General features: G+C 42.0%; 2 protein-coding genes and 1 long non-coding RNA gene across 5 annotated transcripts in view; 2 read left to right on the forward strand and 1 right to left on the reverse strand.

Moving 5' to 3' along the window:
- Positions 1–12: 12 nt before the first annotated feature.
- On the forward strand, positions 13–11529 carry LOC104685057 (cytochrome b-c1 complex subunit 2, mitochondrial). Of its 2 annotated transcripts, none has more exons than XM_039560044.1 (14): positions 13–120; positions 2075–2167; positions 2298–2447; positions 2893–2957; positions 3906–3962; positions 4314–4438; positions 5842–5939; positions 6363–6420; positions 6586–6681; positions 7532–7731; positions 8004–8084; positions 8669–8745; positions 10298–10451; positions 11288–11529. In XM_039560044.1, exons 1-14 carry the CDS (start codon positions 85–87, stop codon positions 11369–11371), a joined length of 1374 nt encoding a protein of 457 aa, XP_039415978.1. In that variant the 5' UTR covers positions 13–84; the 3' UTR covers positions 11372–11529. The 2 variants fall into 2 exon arrangements, with proteins under 2 accessions (XP_039415978.1, XP_039415979.1); XM_039560045.1 differs by having other exon boundaries at positions 15–120; positions 2078–2167.
- A 1486-nt stretch (positions 11530–13015) lies between these two features.
- Positions 13016–15910, reverse strand: LOC109143614. Of its 2 annotated transcripts, none has more exons than XR_002043906.3 (2): positions 15722–15910; positions 13016–15236 (listed from the first exon to the last, which is right to left on the reverse strand). It is a non-coding gene; the product is annotated as an uncharacterized LOC109143614 (long non-coding RNA). The 2 variants fall into 2 exon arrangements; XR_002043907.3 differs by having other exon boundaries at positions 15334–15910.
- A 431-nt stretch (positions 15911–16341) lies between these two features.
- The window catches only part of MOSMO (modulator of smoothened), a 31246-nt gene continuing 29734 nt past the window's right edge, over positions 16342–17853 (forward strand). The window contains exon 1 of the mRNA XM_039560405.1: positions 16342–16546. Coding sequence (XP_039416339.1) covers positions 16441–16546 — 106 coding nt within the window. The 5' untranslated portion in view covers positions 16342–16440. The remainder of the gene's footprint in view (positions 16547–17853) is intronic.

The raw sequence follows: 17853 nt of genomic DNA on the forward strand, positions 1-17853 counted from the left end.
GCGCGGGGCGTGCCGGGAAGGCGGGGTCTCCCTCTGGGGCAGCCATCTTGTCCTGGCCGGGGCCGAGCCGAGGGGCGCGGGACGATGAAGGGGTTCCCGGTAGCCGTGCGTTCCCTCTCGGTGAGCGGGACCCGCGCGCGTCGTGCGCGGTGCGGGAGATGCCCGGCTGGCGGTGACAGCCGCAGTCCGGGCCCGGCGGTTGCGGGCGGGCCTGACCCCGGCCAGCCCGGGGCGGCGAGCCGGGCGGAGGGCGGCGGACGGCGGTCACGGCAGCGGGGCTGCCGGGCTGCCCGCGGGGTCGGGGCGTGCGCCAGGGTTGGGGGCGGGCCGGGCGGGCAGGCGGCGGAGCGGGACGGCGGCTGAAGGTCAGACAGGCCGCGGGCCGGGCCCGGAGCGCCGCGCAGCGAGCGGCGCCCGAGGCTTTGCCAGAGCCGCCCCGGCAGCGCCCGACGGGGCACGGGAAGAGGGGAGGGGAGGCGGTCCCGCCGCGCTGGAGAAGCTTCAGCTGCTTGGGACAAGGTGGTGCCCTTGGCATTGGGGCTTGGCGTGCCCCGGAGGCGGGCAGGAGGCAGAGGGCTTGTCCTGCTCAAAGGCTCTGATGGAGCCGGCGGACAGCTGGGGTAGAACCTGTGCTGGATCCCGCCTGCGAATGCGCTCGAGTGGGATGGAGAATGACCTCTGAGTGACAGCGTGTATTTGGGTCAGTTTTAGATATGCAGTGGTAGTTCATAAATAACTAGACTTAGAGGTTAAAACTAAGTGTCTTACCAAATCCTTGGAGGGGGAAGAAAGGAGTTTTTCCTAGACTCACAGTGGACAGTCTCTGATAAAGCAATGGGAATTACATCACTGGCATCCTTACAGCTGAGCGCAGTGGTGTTTCTGTCACTAGGCTTTCACCTTGAGATGTATGGGAATTAGTTTATTTTTTAATGGGAAAACAAGAGTAATATGTAAATTTTCTAGTATAAGCAACTTCTAAAGTGGGTGGAAGGTAATATCATTTCAGATTTGAAATCCATAGTCTTGTCATTTCTGTTGCCAGCTGCTGAAGGCAGGGCTTTTGTGATATTCACCTTTTTCGTGTGAAGGACTGCGTCTGGTTATTGGAATCCTAGAATCATGGAATGGTTTGGGTTGGACGGGACCTTAGAGATCATCTCATTGCAGGCCCTTGTCATGGGCAGGGACACCTTTCACTAGACCAGGTCGTTCCAGGCCCCATCCAACCTGGCCTTGAACATTTCCAGGGATGAGGAATCCACAGCTTCTCTGGGCAACTTTTCCAGTGCCTCACCACACTCACAGGGAAGAGTTTGTTCCTAAAATCTAGTTTAAACTCTCTGACAGTTTAAAATCATTGCCCTTTGTCCTGTCACTGTCTGCCTGTATAAAAAGTCTCTCTCCATCTCTTTTAAAAGCCCCTTTAAGGTAAGGTCCTGCAAGGCTGGAGTGAGGTCTCCCTGGAGCCTTCTCTTCTCCATGCTGAACTCCCCCAGCTCTCTCAGCCTGTCTGTGTAGCAGAGGTGCTCCAGTCCTTTGATCATCTTCATGGCCTCCTCTGGACCCATTTTAACAGGTCCAAACTGCAGTCTGGGGACTTGCCTTCGTGTCCTCTTTGTATGCAGCAGTCAGTGCAGACAGGTTGGAGCTCTGAGGTGACTCTTCGGGAGCTGAACTGCCTACACCTAAGGAATTTAAAGTGACCTCCAAGGTGTTGTGCTGCATATGTGGATTGCTGTGGCTCTTGGTTCAGTTAATTGCTCTGCAGGTGTCCTGCAGACTGTATAGGATTGAGAGAGATTCCCACTGTACAGCAGCAAAGAGAGGAGGGGAGGAAAGCATTCTTACAGTGCTATTTCTTGAAATTCCAAAGTCCTTGTGTAAGTCATAGCACAGGGCCTGACTGATGTAAAAAATAATCAGGGGAATTACAAGGGAATCACTCTTTTTACTCCAGTGTTTGAAGTCCTTCATTGTATTTCTAATTTAAAATTAGTTTCTTTTTCAGTATATAAGGAAACATGTGATAAACTAATTAAGGAAATCCATTCTCTTATGCTTTCTCCCCTAGAAGAGATTTTACTCACTTAAAGTAGCTCCTAAAGTTTCACCCTCAGCAACTGCAGCAAAAGTGAAATTATCTCCAGAGTCTCAGGATCTTGAGGTCAGTATAAAAATACAGGGTTGGTTTGTTTTGTTCTCTTTTTATTTTTTTTTGACTCAGTCAAAGTAGAGCTGTGATAGTACTTACACTGAATGAAAACAAAGCGCTTTTTTTGTTGTTTTTAATACAGATCACAAAATTACCAAATGGCTTAGTTATTGCATCTCTGGAAAACTTCTCTCCAACTTCAAGAATTGGTGTGTTTATCAAAACAGGCAGCAGATATGAAACCACCAGTAACCTGGGAACTGCTCACCTGCTTCGTCTTGCATCTAATTTGGTAGGTGTTTATGGCCTTTGTTATTATGTTGAGAGTAGGTGAAATGGTCAAAGATTTATTATTGCAAAGATAACTGGTATGGTAAAATTTAATGTAAGAGGTCTTACAAAGTGGAGAACAACATACAGTGGCACTTGGTTATGTGGTTCAATGCAGGAGAAATGTTACTGCTTCCTGGAAGATGGGAAGTAATATTTATTAATAATTATGCTTTCTTCTGGTGTCTTAAACTAGATATGTGTAGTATATCTATATTCAGTTATACACAATAACTCGTTTTATTTAAGCTGCAGTGAAAATTAATTCACATGGCTGATACAAACTCGATTTTGGGCATGTGGGGAATATTTCTGAGTAGTTTTTCTTATTGCTGCCATCAACACAAAATCTGTTCTATAAATAGCTAGAATTGTAAGTTGCCCTTTTTTTATGTTTGTTTTAATAGACTACTAAAGGAGCTTCCTCCTTCCGGATCACTCGTGGCATTGAAGCTGTTGGGGGCAGCCTGAGGTTTGTAGCCACATAGAAAGATAATCTGTGTTGGTGAGGTGCAAATGAGCTCTGTGACTAAAGGAAACATAAGACAATAAGCACAACAATGTGTAGGTGGGTAAGCTCAGCAGGGAAGTGGTACTTGAATACTGAATGTTGTTAAGGAACATCTTGTACTTTTTGTTCTGTTAAGCTTCAAGGGTGCACTCATGAATTGTATTTTAAAAACACTTTTCAATAAATAAAATATTGTGCACATGGAAAAAATATAATTTGTCTAGAAAGCTTAGTTTTCTTTCTGCCTTTTCAGATTTTGAGAATAAACTTCCTAAAGTCATTTTTTCCTTCATCTTTTGTGAATAGATACTACTCATACAGACAGTAGTTGGCTTTCGTGATTTGAGGGTTTTAAGCCTAGAAAACAATAGTAAGAGAAATAAGAGGGATCTCACTATGCCTGCTTTCTTCTAGTGTATCTTGAAATCATCCAGTAAGATCTTTTTATCTAGAATGTGGTTAAAAATAGTGTTTTATGACTTGAGACTCTACCTTTTTCTGGTCCTGTCAATAATAAATACATTGAAGTAAAAGGACATGATAACTGTGTTTTCTGCCCAAAGAGAGTAATTACTAAATTGCTTTTTTTAGTACATACACACATTTTTCTTCAAGTTTTGCTATTCAGCCTTATTTGCTGTTTTACCTTGAATTATTGTGGCATCTTAAATTCTGATGGTCACAAGACATTTGTTATTACTTGAATACTGAAAATGTGAGTTTTAATTATGCCTGTTTGTACTGTGTGTGTGTTTTATCACTTCTTTAAACAGTCATCCCAAACAGATTTAAGTTTAAGTAGTTATTCCAGTCTGTATCTTGCTGATGAATTTGATGAATGGGGAATATGTGTGAAAATCCACTTCTGTGTTCTTTGCTGAAATGGATTTTGGTTTTTTTCTCATGTAGTGTGCATGCAACAAGAGAGAAAATGGCTTACTCTGTTGAATGTCTGCGAGACTACGTGTAGGTATCTGGATGGGCTATAAAGGGAATTACTGCCTTCTTTACAAACTGCTTGGTAGTGAAGACCTGTCATTTTACAGGGTGGGAGGAATATCTATTCTCATGCTTTTGTAATAAATCAGTAAATTACTATATTGATATTCAACTTCTGTGTCATGTTACCGAGCATACAAATGCTACAGAATTGAAGTTGAATTATCCTGCTTTGTACAGCAGTGCTAATAACTGCTCTGGCTGGAGTGATGCATTTGGCTGTTAATGTGTTGCTTACAGATTAGTTTGAATTGCTTTCAACTGCAGAAGAAGTACACGTTACTTGTGTTTAATGCCTTTGTAATGTTTTTTATCTAGTGATACCGTAATGGAGTATCTCCTGAATGTCACCACAGCACCAGAGTTCAGACCATGGGAAGTAGCTGATCTTCAGCCAAAATTAAAAGTTGATAAAGTAATTGCACTTCAGAATCCCCAAGCTGGTAAGTGTATTTTCTGATCCATGGTATTGGCTCTGTGGGAGTTCCTTCAAAATGGAAAAAAAGTGGAAAAAAATAGTTTCCCTTTTGCTGTCGCATGACCATTTAATTTTTCAGCTTGTTGATAGGTATGGTCTTTCTGTTGTTTTGGAACTTTTTTTAATACACAGGTTTTTCCAGCCTGTAGTAACATTTAGCAAGTAACATGCTGAAGACAGCTTACACCATTCTCCTTGGCACCTTCCCTTTTACATTTTTGGTTCTTTTCGAGTACAGCCAAAGAATGTGCAAGTCATGATTGTTGTTGACAATGTATTTGCAGAAGCTTGTGTTCTGAAAATTGTATTTAGGTATTACTCATGGGTGTGAAAACAGTATCCTACAAAAGACTTGTAAATTTTGTATGGTTATTTTGGTATAAAAACAATATATATTTTCATCATACTGAAAATGGGTTCCAGCTTTAGGATTGTAAATTTAGATTTGTGTGTTTAAGGAAAAACAAAGAGGAAACACAACACAAAGCCTCAGTCAGATCAAGCCTAATCCAGTATATCTTGTGTTACTAACTCTTGTCATGCAAGATCACCCAGGTAGTTCTACACAATAAACATAATTTGTACCACTCTGAAGCATGTTTACCTTTGTAACCCATTGCAGGTGACAGTGTAATGTTGGAAGAATCTCGGGCTTATACTGAAGTGCTACTGTTTTTTTTAATTAGTCACAATCTTTTTTTTTTCTTTAATTTATACAATTGCAGGTTGGTTTTCATAGTAATGCAGTATTTTCAGTTACAGTTCAGAAACAGAACTATGAAGAAAAGAATCTTTCTCTTGAGGAAAAAGTATGAACAAATACAAGGACAATATCAAACAGGAATTACTAGAATGCTGTTGGAATGCAAAAAAAAACTAATGAGAAGGGAATTGAAGACACTAGCATCCTTCATCTGAGTAGAGGGATAGATGAGACACCTCACAAAGCTACAAATAGTATTCTAGAGAGCCCGTTCTTCCTCAAGAACAAGGGATGCCTACAGTGAAGATGATTATGAAATTAATTAAAAGGATATTGGAGTGTGGTTTTGTTTTCTGCTGCTCCCCTTCTAAACACTGGTTGCATTTATAGCTTGCTGTTGAAGCCAAAAAGTGTTGAGCATATAAAAGTTACTAGTTTGTTTGGTTTCTTTCTAATAAGTTACAGAAGAAAAGAAGGCCTCAGGCCAGATTGCTCCAGCCCAAGGCTTTGGATGAAACTTCCATATGAATTGGATTATTCCAGACCTGCTTTTGCAGATCTTATGGTCCTTAAAGTGGACCACAGCTCTCCTCCATTTAGTTTCATTCATAATCTTCATTACATGTGGCTCTTACATTAATCATCTGAAACTCTGTTCCTCTCAGGAGTGCTGGAAAACTTGCATGCTGCAGCTTATAAAAATGCTCTGGCAAACCCCTTGTATTGTCCAGACTACAGAGTTGGAAAAATTACTTCTGAGCAGGTAGGGTTATTTTTATTGTGTTACGTATCTGTTTCAGTTTTTTGTCAGGAATGGATGCTGGCACTTGTGAGAGAAAATTAATTTAGTATATGTACCATCAGTATTTATTACCTTATTGATCTGGTGTTAAAATAATTTATTTCCGTGCAGCTTTTAGTACTGGGTACAGAACTCATGTTTGCATTTAGATGGTTAACGTCAGTGGCTTTCTGTTGACAGTAAGGCTGTCAATGAAATGCAGGTGTTCTTCTATAAAAGGGTTTTGTAGTTGTCACTGGGGAGTGAAATAAAATGATATTCTATAGACAGTTCCTTTTGGAAGCTTTGGAATTTGCTTTAAGAAGTGTAAGGGGCTATGTCAGAAACACACACAATTTTTGTTCTTTAAACAAAATACCCTAAAATATGAATTTACTGTTGCAGCTTCACCATTTTGTACAGAACAATTTCACAAGTTCAAGAATTGCTCTCGTAGGAATAGGTATGTATGTTCCTGAATGTATGCTGCAGGTCATGTGGGAAAACTGCTGGAGAAATCTGAATTCTCTGTACAAGCAAAATGTTACCATAGGCTTCAAACACTTTTATTTAACTGCTGTAGCTTTTCAATGTCATTGCATTACTCAGAGTAACTGTTGTATTGCAGGTATAAAGCACTCTACCTTAAAGCAAGTTGCAGAGCAATTCCTAAATATCCGAAGTGGAGCAGGTGCTCCTGGTGCAAAGGCTGTTTATAGAGGGGGTAAGGATGTTTCTTGTATCTATTCTGAGTGACTGACTTTTCTGGTTATAAATGTAGTAGTATTCAAAGTTACAACTGAAAACTATACAGCTGCACTAAATGCTGGGTGTTGGAAGTGACAGTTCAGATGCATATCCTGTTTAAATAAGCAGAAGTTTCCACCATTGAAAGTTCTGGGATAAAACTGAACCCAGCTCTTCAACAAAGTTGTACCTGCAACATCATTTTTTCTATAAAGTAAAAAACAAGCTGGCATATGGTTTCTCTTGGCAGTTCTGGTAAGATTCCTGTAAGAGTAGATGAAGGGCTGTCAGGAAGTGGAGGTAGGATTTCTATTTAGGGAAGATGTGTTAAATGTGGTAAGTCAAAACAATGCTCAGCTCTTTCAGAGCAGTGTCTTGTACCATTACTAACAGCTACTGTTTAGTTGGAGTTTCACATGTCTCTGTAAAGACATGAAGGGGAAAAAGAAATTTTCCAACATTTAATATTGGATTGGAATAACTTCTGTTTCTGTAAGCCAACATAAGCATTATTATGAACAGAAGGTACACTATTTTCCTGGGAATTTGTTATGTGGAGTTTTATCATCCCACACTCTGCATGGTTTAGGGTCACATTCAAATAAGGTATACTAAGGTACTGGTTTTGTGTTAGCAAGAAAAATTTTGAATGTAAAGGACCTTTTAAAATTACCTGCAGCCTCATGCTGCCTTCCTGAGTGGACATGCAGTAATTTCAGGCCCTGGCTTCTCTCTCGTTAAAGGGAAATACTTCTTTTATGTGCCGCTGAATGTACAGTAGTTTCTAATTCAACACTGTATTACCTTTTATTCTGTTGTATTTCTAGGAGAAATCAGGAAACAGACCGGGGATAGCCTTGTCCATGCTGCTATTGTAACAGAAGGAGCTGTTGCTGGGAGCACAGAAGCAAATGCCTTCAGTGTCCTTCAGTACGTTTTAGGTGCTGGGCCCCTTGTCAAGAGGGGAAGCTGTGTTACCAGCAAATTGACCCAGGGTGTTGCTAAAGCAACCAGCCAGCCATTTGATGTAAGTTCCAAGGATTACTGTTCTCTGATTTTTAAGTAAAATGTGTATTAATAATCTTTGAGAGGTTTCTACCTTTAGCTAGAATCTTAGTTCATTCTTGCACATATTACAGTGTATCAGTGATGGGCTTCCAGTCTGATCTTTCCTCAGCACAAATGGACTTTAGCTTCTTGAATTACAGTATTTTAGATCCTAATAGTAATTATTTTCCTATGCTTGGTGCTGAATTACTCTGATACTTGAAACAGTTGATGATAATGTTTGTTTTGCAGGTTTCCGCATTTAATGTTAATTACTCTGATTCTGGGCTCTTTGGGATTTATACCATATCCCAGGCTCCAAATGCTGGGGAGGTGAGTTGCTGATTAGACTTTAAGTATTAACAACATGACCTTCAAAGTAGTGTTTTGATTTGAGATAGTGACTGATTCATCTTAAAAAAAAAAAAAAGAAAAAAGAAAGGAAATTCATCTGATTCCCTGTATAGGAATGCTGCATGTTCAGTTATGACTTAGCTCTGTAAACTGGGAATGAGACTTGCTTTGTGGGAAGGACAGATACATAATATGAACTGGAGTTAGTAAAATGCCTTGAATTGCTGACTGTAATTGCTGATTTACATTTGTAAGCCTAAGTATATGATGAAGAACATGCTGTCTCTTGAAGCTGGCAGAACTGAACACTTTCATGAAAAATGGTGAGACCATATAAAGTAATGCTGTGGTGCAGTTAAAATCCACACTGCTTTTTATGCATTTTTGGGCATTCATTACACTGTTTTTAGTTTTTTTATAAAACTGCTCAGAATCGTGTTCAGGCAGATAATCCTCACATTGTCAGCTGCTCTTCCCTTGAAGTTTCCAAGATGTCAGATAGAAGAAATAACATGTTGAAATGTAATGTGGGAAGAAATCTTAAATGATTTGATTTTCCTCAGGTCATTAAAGCTGCTTTGAACCAGGTAAAGGCAGTTGCTCAGGGCGGTGTCACCGATGCCGATGTCACAACGGCAAAGTAAGTGTGTAAGGAACTCTCATGTGCTGTAAAGAGAAGTTTCTTAACATACAGCTACTTGTCAAACACTCAGACTATTCTGGACAGCAGCGCTTATCCTGTAATTATTTCCATGGGGAACTGCTCACAGTCCTGCATTAAAACTGAGCCCCTGTCAATATTCTTTTTCAAAGCTGCACTGATTCTCCAGTAGTGTTATTTCCTAATAAAAACTTGGTAGAGAAGTGTTAATATTTTCTGAAGACTGTTTCAATGTAAGAAATTAGCAAGTGTCAGCAGATGCTGTCGTGTTAATCATATTCTGTAGTATTAAGATATATTTTAATTAGAATCCTAAATTGAATTATTTAAGTAATTCCCTTTACAGTTACACTGAGCAATTCCCAAAACAATTATAATAAGCAATCTGTGCCATCTTCAAAGAAAAAGAGTAATGAGGGTCTGCAAGTGTAAAGCACTGAATTAGTGATGTTACACCAAGTGTTTGAAATACATGCCCCTAGGAATATTTGGGGGAGGGGGTCTCCAAGTGGTGTTAAACTGCACTGAGCTTTTAAAATTGCAGTTGTGCAATACAACAATATAGTACAGACTCAAGTAGCAAAATGAAAATATTGTCTGTTGCATATATAAAATACTTAGACTCCATGTAAAGCATAATTACACAAAATATGATAGCCTACGCCTAATTGGTTCTGCCTTAGTTACTAGTAGCTAAATGGTGGATTCTAGACTTTTATACTGGGCATTATTTGTTTTGTGTGTTGTGGGTTTTGTGGTTTTTTGTTTTGTTCTTTTTGTTTTTTTAAACAAAGCTGCTTGGTATTAGGGAGTTACACACAGTGCTGCTGTGGCTATTTTTCTTTTTTTTTTTTTAAGGCGTTTCCTTCTGGAATGGCTTCATATATTTCCTGTGTTCCTCTTTTTCCTTTATTGAAAAAGAAAAACCCCAAACCCAATGAGTTCTATTTGCAGAGTCTGGCAATTCAACCAGAAACACCAAGCTACTTAATTATGTGCTATCAGAATAAATCGTTTTCTATCTTTCTGTCTTCAGAATAGAAGGATTGGCTTATAAAAATAAGGTTTTCATGTGTAACAGTGATTCTGCAAGAAACAAAAGAAACAGAATTCACTGTCTTTTAACAAAACATGGAACTATTACAGGAGGAGCCTGACCATTTACATTCACTGCTGCTTTGTCACTTAGGGCAACATTGCTCTGCATGCATCTGGTTTTGACGAGAAAATTAGGTTTAAACTTGATAGTTTGTCTGACTGCATTAATTACTTCAGACAGAAACAAATCCTGAGCTAGAGATTTTCTCACTGTGTGGGGAGGCAGTAGGTGTTGAAGTACCTGTCATTTTATGCTTGGTCTGTTCACAGTGCCTCTTTCCTAATCACGGAATCCTTCCCTGTTAGGAAAGGAAAACCTTTCAAAATGGAGTCTTGAGAGTTTAAAAGGATCAAAACCTCATTGTATTTATGGGGTGGTGGGGAAGGTAATAGCAGGACTTACACTCATTCTTGATGCTTTGTTTGGTGGCAGAAATCAGCTGAAAGCCAACTATTTGATGTCAGTGGAGACCTCAAAAGGGTTACTGAATGAAATAGGCTCCGAGTCCCTGGTTTCTGGCACACACACATCCCCATCTGTTGTTGCTCAAAAAATCGACTCTGTAGCCACTGCTGATGTTGTGAATGTAAGTATGTGTCAGCATCTACTTAATCACTGTGTCAGGTTTTTTATGGAAAACTGATGTTTATAAACACACACATATACTATCTTTAAAAATAGAAAAGGCAGCTCATTTACAAATCCCAGCTGGGTATCTTTTGATGTCTTCACTTACTTTATTAACAGAAGACTCTTTAATCCAATACACTGTAAAACTAGTGTAGCTGTGAATTATGTAAAATTCTCATCTTTTTCACTTAAATTTACCAAAACTGCCAGCTAATATTCTTGGAAAACTTCATATTAGTTCAAGTGTGGGTGATTCTGTGTCAAGGTTTTTAGGTTGCCTGAGTCTGGGATAATGGGTGTGTTTAAAAAAGCAATTAGGTTTTCGGTGATAAATTGATGTAACTTTGTTGCTGCTGCACATTACCTTCTTGCTTGTACGTGAAACAAATTTCTAAAAATCTATCATAAAGAGAAATTCTGAGATACAAAATTTGTTTTTTCACAGTCGTTGCTTATTTGTATTGCAGCAGCAACTAGCAATAGCTCTAGTAGTAATGAGAGACACTGTATTTTATGGTGTAATAATTATTTCAGGAATAACCATTTTTAGAGTTTACGCCTTTTATACCCAACTGTTGATCTGCCATTTCTGTTTAGATTATAAAGTAATGAGCAGCTGCATTAGAACAAATTAGGTTTATACAGCAAAAGGAGGATTGTTTACATGATGGTATATTATAGTAGTGCCAGGATTTGTTCTTTGTTTTCGTAACTTGAAGCTGATGCTATGAGTAGCATCAGCTATCTTGTTGTGAATATTTCCTCATATCCACTTTCCTGATTTATTTTCAGGCTGCAAAGAAGTTTGTAAGTGGGAAGAAATCAATGGCAGCTACTGGGAATTTGGGAAATACTCCTTTTCTTGATGAGTTGTAAAAACTGGGATGGATTTGATTCAAGATGGACCTGAGCTCTAAGTCACCTATGTTCTAAATGAATTACTAACTTGTTATTTATGAATTCAGTTCTTTCAGAAAATTAATCTGGAGTAATTGTGGGCTTGCACTCATCAAATAAAGTGCTGAGTTCATATATTTTGTGTAGTTTTTTTCACTGAAAGTAGTATATAAAAGGCTGATAGGTCTGGCTCTGTACACTGCAGGTTAAAACTACAGTGCGAAAACAAGGTGAGTTTTGGTCTATGTAAAAAAATAAATATATAAAAAATGATCACTGCAGTGAAGACAAATGCTGTAATTACCACTAGTTATCCATGTATTCTTGTATATTCAGGAAAAGTTCTTGATAGATTCTCTACCATCCTTACATCAATTAAATGAAGAAACTTGGGGAATGTTCCATTTTTTTCAAACTCTTGTTCTAAGGACAAATTCTTTAGTTCTGAAGCTCCTCTAGTATCAAACTAATTCTATTGTCCATAGTCCTTTGTATACCATTTCCTTTCGTCTCCAATAGCTAAGTTGCAGCTCTTCTTTTTCTGCTCCTTCAGCATAGCAAATGATTTACTAATATGTAAGCTTAAAGGTTTAATCTCTTGGAAAGCCCCTTGCTGTGTGAGCTTCCTTTCTGCTGTTCTAGCCTAATTATCTCATTTTAATACTTCTCTTCCTTCCCCCACCACCAAGGTTTATTTCTATTAAAACTTTGTGCCCTGGGAAAACTTGGAACTGCCTTGTACCCCACCTAAACTAATTCTACTTACCGCAGGGACCACCCTTAGCACTGACAGAAATGTATTCTTAAAAGCTGTATGCCATGGCTCTCACAAAAAGTGCTTTTTTTCCCTGTTTAATTTTAAAAGTCCTAATCTTTAGTCACTGTCAGGAGTTCAACGGATTAAGAAACAGATAAGCTATTTAGAGGATTAACAAGAGCTCCATCTTGGTATCAATTACAAGCAGCTGATGTCTTGATGTGTGGCCATTACAAGTGGACATGGCCTCTTTGACTTCAGGGGCTTTATTGCCACCCAGAATTTATGCTCACAGAGGAGGCAGGAAGCAGAATGTCAAAACAACCAACACATGGGCACCTTGCAAGACCCTGTCAGGAGAAGCCAGGGGCTAAGCAGGAGGTGCCTGCAAGAGCTGAGGCATTCCAGCAGAAAGCGGCCACTGAAGATTTTTATGGAGATACTTCTTGCACCATTGAAGGTATTTTGAGGAGACACACATGCTCTGCAGCCCTGTTTCTTCTTGCTGGCATGGGGAATAGGACACACATGCCTCTGTGCCAGTTTGGTGAGTAACTGTAGGATTTTAAGATATTAGTACCTCCCCCTACCTCTGTTAATTTCTATCTCCTCTTATATTCAGCAGAGTGGCACCAACTTGTTCAAGCTACAAGCAGTCATATACTGTTCTTCTAGGTTCCTGTTTGCAACTACAGATTATACTCAATCAACTGGGGGAAAAAAAAGTCCCTAAAGATAAAATATAATTTGCTGCAAGAAAAGCTCCCAAATAGTGCATTTGTGCATCTTACTTGTTACAAGTCCTCAACCTGCTTTAAACCTTTCTGTATTTGCTCCAGTAAATCAAACACATCCCATGCCATAAATAATTTGACTCCTTGTAGCCTTTATTGAAAATGCTTTTGGAGCTTGCCTTCTTCAAATTGTTGCAAATAGAACTACTTAGTTTCAGTGATGCATATTCTTAATATTCAATGATTAGTATTCTAATTATAGATGGAAAAAACCCAAACAAACCAACAACCAAATCAGTATCATATATATACTTTTGTAAATCAAAGGGATTTTTTTTCAGGGAATGGATGAGCTATCATGTCCTAAGAAAATAATAATAAGTTCAAATTTGTTCTCTAGATTTTTCCACTGATTTTTATACTCAGATCAAAAGTGCAAAGCCTTTTTCCTAAGAAGAGGCTAAGAACTGGATGGATTTTATTTCATCAAGCAAGTAGATATTTCTTCGTGGCGCTTGCAATTCTGAAGAAAGGACTGCCCAAACTATAAAGGCATTGCTAGGAAAATTGTTCTAATTTAAAGATATGCATTTTACCTGTACAATCAGTAAATTTCTAAATTACTTCATTACGCTCCAGTTTTCGCTTCATAGATTTCAATGTTAGAGACAATTTCATGCTGGGAATTACCATAGCACAGTATCTTCCCCAAACTAGTTCATGAGTTTAATGTAATTGGGCTGGGGACCCATGTGAAGCACTCACATTTACAGAGCTTTCAATTTCAAGTTTAATACAGGTGTCAGATGTTCCACAAGAAACCTTTAATAACTGGTAATACTCTGCTAGTACTGACACGGTTCATTTCATTTAAAACATTTAGCAAATGAACACCTGTGTGGATTATTAAAGCACAGAGATTAGTCCATTGCCACTTTGTAACTACTCTGTAATAAAGAGAAATAAAAAGCAAATTAATTTCAAGCCTTGGGAAGATTTGTGTTACTTGTCGAGTGAAATTACTTGAACAATAATGCACTGAATAAAGAATTATATTATTCAAGTTTAGTTGTTACATAAAGGTAATAGTCAAAATATTTTTTGGAAAAATCTGCTGGTGAATAGGAAATCTGTTTTTGCTGGAGAACAATGTACAGACTTAAATCTTGATCTGATTATGGAACAGTTACTGTATCAGCTATTTTAAGATCACAGGTATTTCATCACAGTGGAATGCTGGCACTGAGCTTTATACAGTTTGTGCTAGTTTCTTTTCTCTGTAATTTTAAACTGAGTTTCTTTTGATCTGTGTAAGTGTAAAGAAATCAGAGACAGGCTCAAAGCATAAATGCAGAACAAGGATATTTTCAATGCTATTAAATTTTAATATCACTATTGGTTCTTTTTACCTGGTTTCAGCTTTCCATCATTAGCTGCAGAGCTTTTTTCAATAAGGCTTGTTATCTGGAGATAAGGCCCATCCTGTACCACTGTGAGAGCTAATCCTTGTTCATCCTTCCTAGTATCTGCCATCAATGCTGCAATCTATGTGTGCTGAGAGAAGTTTTCCAGTGCTGTCAACTGCCCTTTGAAAAGTGAGAGGAAAACTTTACTAGCTGAAAAGTGTGATACCATGCTTCAATATAAGGTTTAAGGAGACATTTGAGCAGCTGCTGTCCCCATTTGTAAGTGTCCAAATAGTTAAGCTTCTCATCCTTAGTTACTCTTTAGACAGGCATTGTGTGCTGAGTTGCTGCCAAAAGACTCCATAAACTTGCTTTCTGCAAATAAATACACTGAAAGTAGTTTTACTTAGAAACTTATTTCTTAAAAAGTCACACATCTTGCCAAGAGAAGGAGTGATAGTGCTGTTACTTAAGGATTCATTACTAAGGGCAATATATTCAGGGAAGGTAGGGAACAGGGCACAAAATAACAGAACAGAGGAGTTTCCAGCTATTAAGGACTTCAAGAAAATACTGCATGCCTATAGCAAATGGATTTTTCAAATCACTATTTCTTCATGCACCAATTCTTTCTGGTTTAAAGGGAATAATTTCGGCTATTTTTCATCAAAAGCCTTGTATTTTCTCCACCCTTAAGAAAATTTGTCAAGTACAGGCGATTTCAATGGGAGGTAAGTACAGGGCTTGTTCTCCAAATAACAAATCCTACTGCTTGCTGTTGAATACTTTAAGATTACTTTCCTGATATCTCCATTTTGTTTGTATAGTCTGCCATTTACATAAAATACTTACATAAAAATAAACAGTGCAGACAATCACCCACTTGGCTTCCCAGTATGTTCCATATAGACCAGTTGTGCTGCTCTGGAAAAAGAGGTGGGTGTTCACTGTTGGAAGGAAAAAAATTATGCAGGCAATTAGATATTTTCCAAGTACCTGTAGATGTGGGGACTGTTTGGTTCATTTACTTCAGCATTCCCATACCAGAATGACAGTATCGAAGGCACAGAGCTATTGTGGCCAAAACCGGGCTGGTTTCCCACATTTGGTGCATTGTTCATTTATTGGCTACAGATTCCCCACAGTTCTGTACAGCTGAATCCACGGAAAAGCATGCCATCAAAAATGGCTGTATTTGGGTGAGATTTCCAGTCACAATTAATTAGGTTTTCTTCCAAAGACACAGCATAGACACAACACCGTGGCAGCTTCTGAGGGGCTCCACAGCCGCCAAACCTCAGTCGTTCCACTTCCCCTGTTCTCATCAGCGCTACAGAAGTAGCTCTGGAATTCCACCTCATGCCCAACCTTGCAAAGGGATAGAGAGCAGGGACTCGAAAAACAGAAGGCATTTTTTGTGGTGAACACAGACCTGTGGTTGTTCCTCAGCCCTTGGTACTGACCAAGCGGCTCATTGTCGGTTCCAAAACACCTCTGGGGATCGCGACGCATGAGGGCCGCGAAGGAGCAGGCGGCAGGGCAAGCCTTGGGGCCCCCGCACCGGAGCCGGTCGCGGACCACACACGGCGGGGTCCCCGGGCACCGCCCGCCCCTCACGACGGACCCGCCCTGGGGCACCGCCCGCCCCACCCTCGCCCCGTACCCCGCCCCCTCCCTCAGGCCGCACCCACCGGCCTCGGCCCCGCCCCGCCCGCTCCGCGCCTTCCGGCCAGCCCCGCCCACTTTCTCGCCCACCGGGGCAAACCCTTCCGACCCCGCACGAGCCCCGCCCTTCTCACTGCCCCCAGCGGTCCCGCCCATCATCGGCAGGCCCCCTGCCCCGCGCCGCGCTCCCCGGAGCTGCCCCGCCCCGCCCCGCCCCGCCCCGCCCCGCCCGGCGCCGGCCCCGCACTCGCGGGAAGCACCGCCCCGCCCGGGGCGCGCGCTGGGGACCGCGGGTTCCCCTTCCGGAGCGGCCGCCGCCCCCCCGCCCGCCGGGTTCGCTTCCGGCGCCGTCCGGGGTCCGTTCCTGCCGCCGCCGCCGAGCGCGGCGCGGGGCCCATGGAGCCGCGGCCGTGAGGCGCCCCCGGCCCGGGCCCGCTGTGGGAGCCGGGCGGAGGCCGGAGCCGGGTGCCGCCGGAGCCGGAGGAGATGGACAAACTGACCATCATCTCAGGATGCCTCTTCCTGGCCGCCGACATCTTCGCCATCGCCAGCCTGGCGAACCCGGACTGGATCAACACCGGCGAGTCCGCGGGTGAGGGCGGCCGGCGGCGGGACCCGCCGGCGGCGTGCGGCGGGTGGCCGGGAGAGGGCTCCGGCAGCGCCCGGGGGGCTCGGGGCCGGGCGGGGTGCGGGGCCCGGGGCGGCGGTGGGGCCGGCGTGAGGCGCCGAGGGGAGGCCAGCCCGGGGGGCTGCTGGCCGCGGGGCCGGAGGGCAGCTGGGCCGGGTTCCGGGCGCTCCCGGGGCTGCTCCCCCGGGGCCGCGGCGAGTGAAGCGGCCGGGGGGGATCTGGTGGGACCCCAGCCCCGGGCAGAGCCCCCGCGGTGCCTCCCGGCTGCCTTGGCAGAGCCCGGTCTCCCGAGGGGTCCTGCAAAGCCCCCGAGCCGGCTCTGACTCTGGGAAGCCGAGGGCCAGGGCAGCATCCCTGCCTGTGCCTCCCAGGTGCCGTCACCTTGGACAGGGAATTGAGATCTGTCTCCGCTTAGTTTGCGGCAGGTTTGGAGTGTTTCGTACTACACTGACGTTTCCTTTGTTGCAGGGAAGTTCTTGCTTTCCTTCATCTTTTTTTTTCCCCTAGAATATTTCCTGCATGTTGATTTTTATCCGCTTTTAAGCCGAGATCCCATGTGTTTTTTATTTTAGTGTGACATTGCTATCTTTAAAAGAACAAGGATTTGTGCATCTGTCTTTTTACTAATGATGTAATTGTTTCTGTGAACAATTTATTTCAGTCTGTTGATAAAGACCTGCATGTTGTGATCAGTGGAGCAGGGAGAGAGAACAGGAGGAGGACAGCTCTTTGATCTCATGTCCCAGAGGAACCCAGAGTTCCCTGTCAGGAAAGGAAGCCATCCTTACTGCAAACAGATTAAACTAACTTAACCACTTTGACCGGTCACAGGACCCAAGGGAACAGCATGAAGCTGTGTCAGGGGAGGTTTAGGTTGGGTATCAGAGGGTGACTGGGCACTGAACAGGCTCCCCAGGGCAGTGGTCACACCATCAAGCCTGTGAGTGTTCAAAAAGTGTTTGGACAATGCTCTCAGGTACATGGTGTGATTTTTGGGGCTGTCCTGTGCAGAACTAGGACTTGGACTTGATGATCCCCCTAGGTCCCTTTCAGCTCAGGAGATTCTGTGATTCTGTGACTTTTCCTAAACTTATCATTTCCAAGCAAACCACAGGTTAGTATAGAGAGAACTGGTCTGACTGTAAAGACTTCTGTCATAAGTTCTTGCAGAGGGTTAAAAATTTTTTTCATCTGGCTTGCATCTTCCATGCCTAATATTCACTGCATGTGAATGGATTGCACTGGTTCAAATTGTGTCATATTTCCTTTAT

Source organism: Corvus cornix, chromosome 14, assembly GCF_000738735.6.
Source record: "Corvus cornix cornix isolate S_Up_H32 chromosome 14, ASM73873v5, whole genome shotgun sequence".
In the NCBI taxonomy this organism is placed as follows: Eukaryota; Metazoa; Chordata; class Aves; order Passeriformes; family Corvidae; genus Corvus; species Corvus cornix.

Coding starts and splice junctions, on each gene's coding strand:
- LOC104685057 (XM_039560044.1), top strand. CDS start 85: ATGAAGGGGTTCCCGGTAGCCGTGCGTTCCCTCTCG. Junction 7,732..8,003: donor CAACCAGCCAGCCATTTGAT/GTAAGTTCCAAG, acceptor TTTGTTTTGCAG/GTTTCCGCATTTAATGTTAA. Junction 8,085..8,668: donor AGGCTCCAAATGCTGGGGAG/GTGAGTTGCTGA, acceptor GATTTTCCTCAG/GTCATTAAAGCTGCTTTGAA.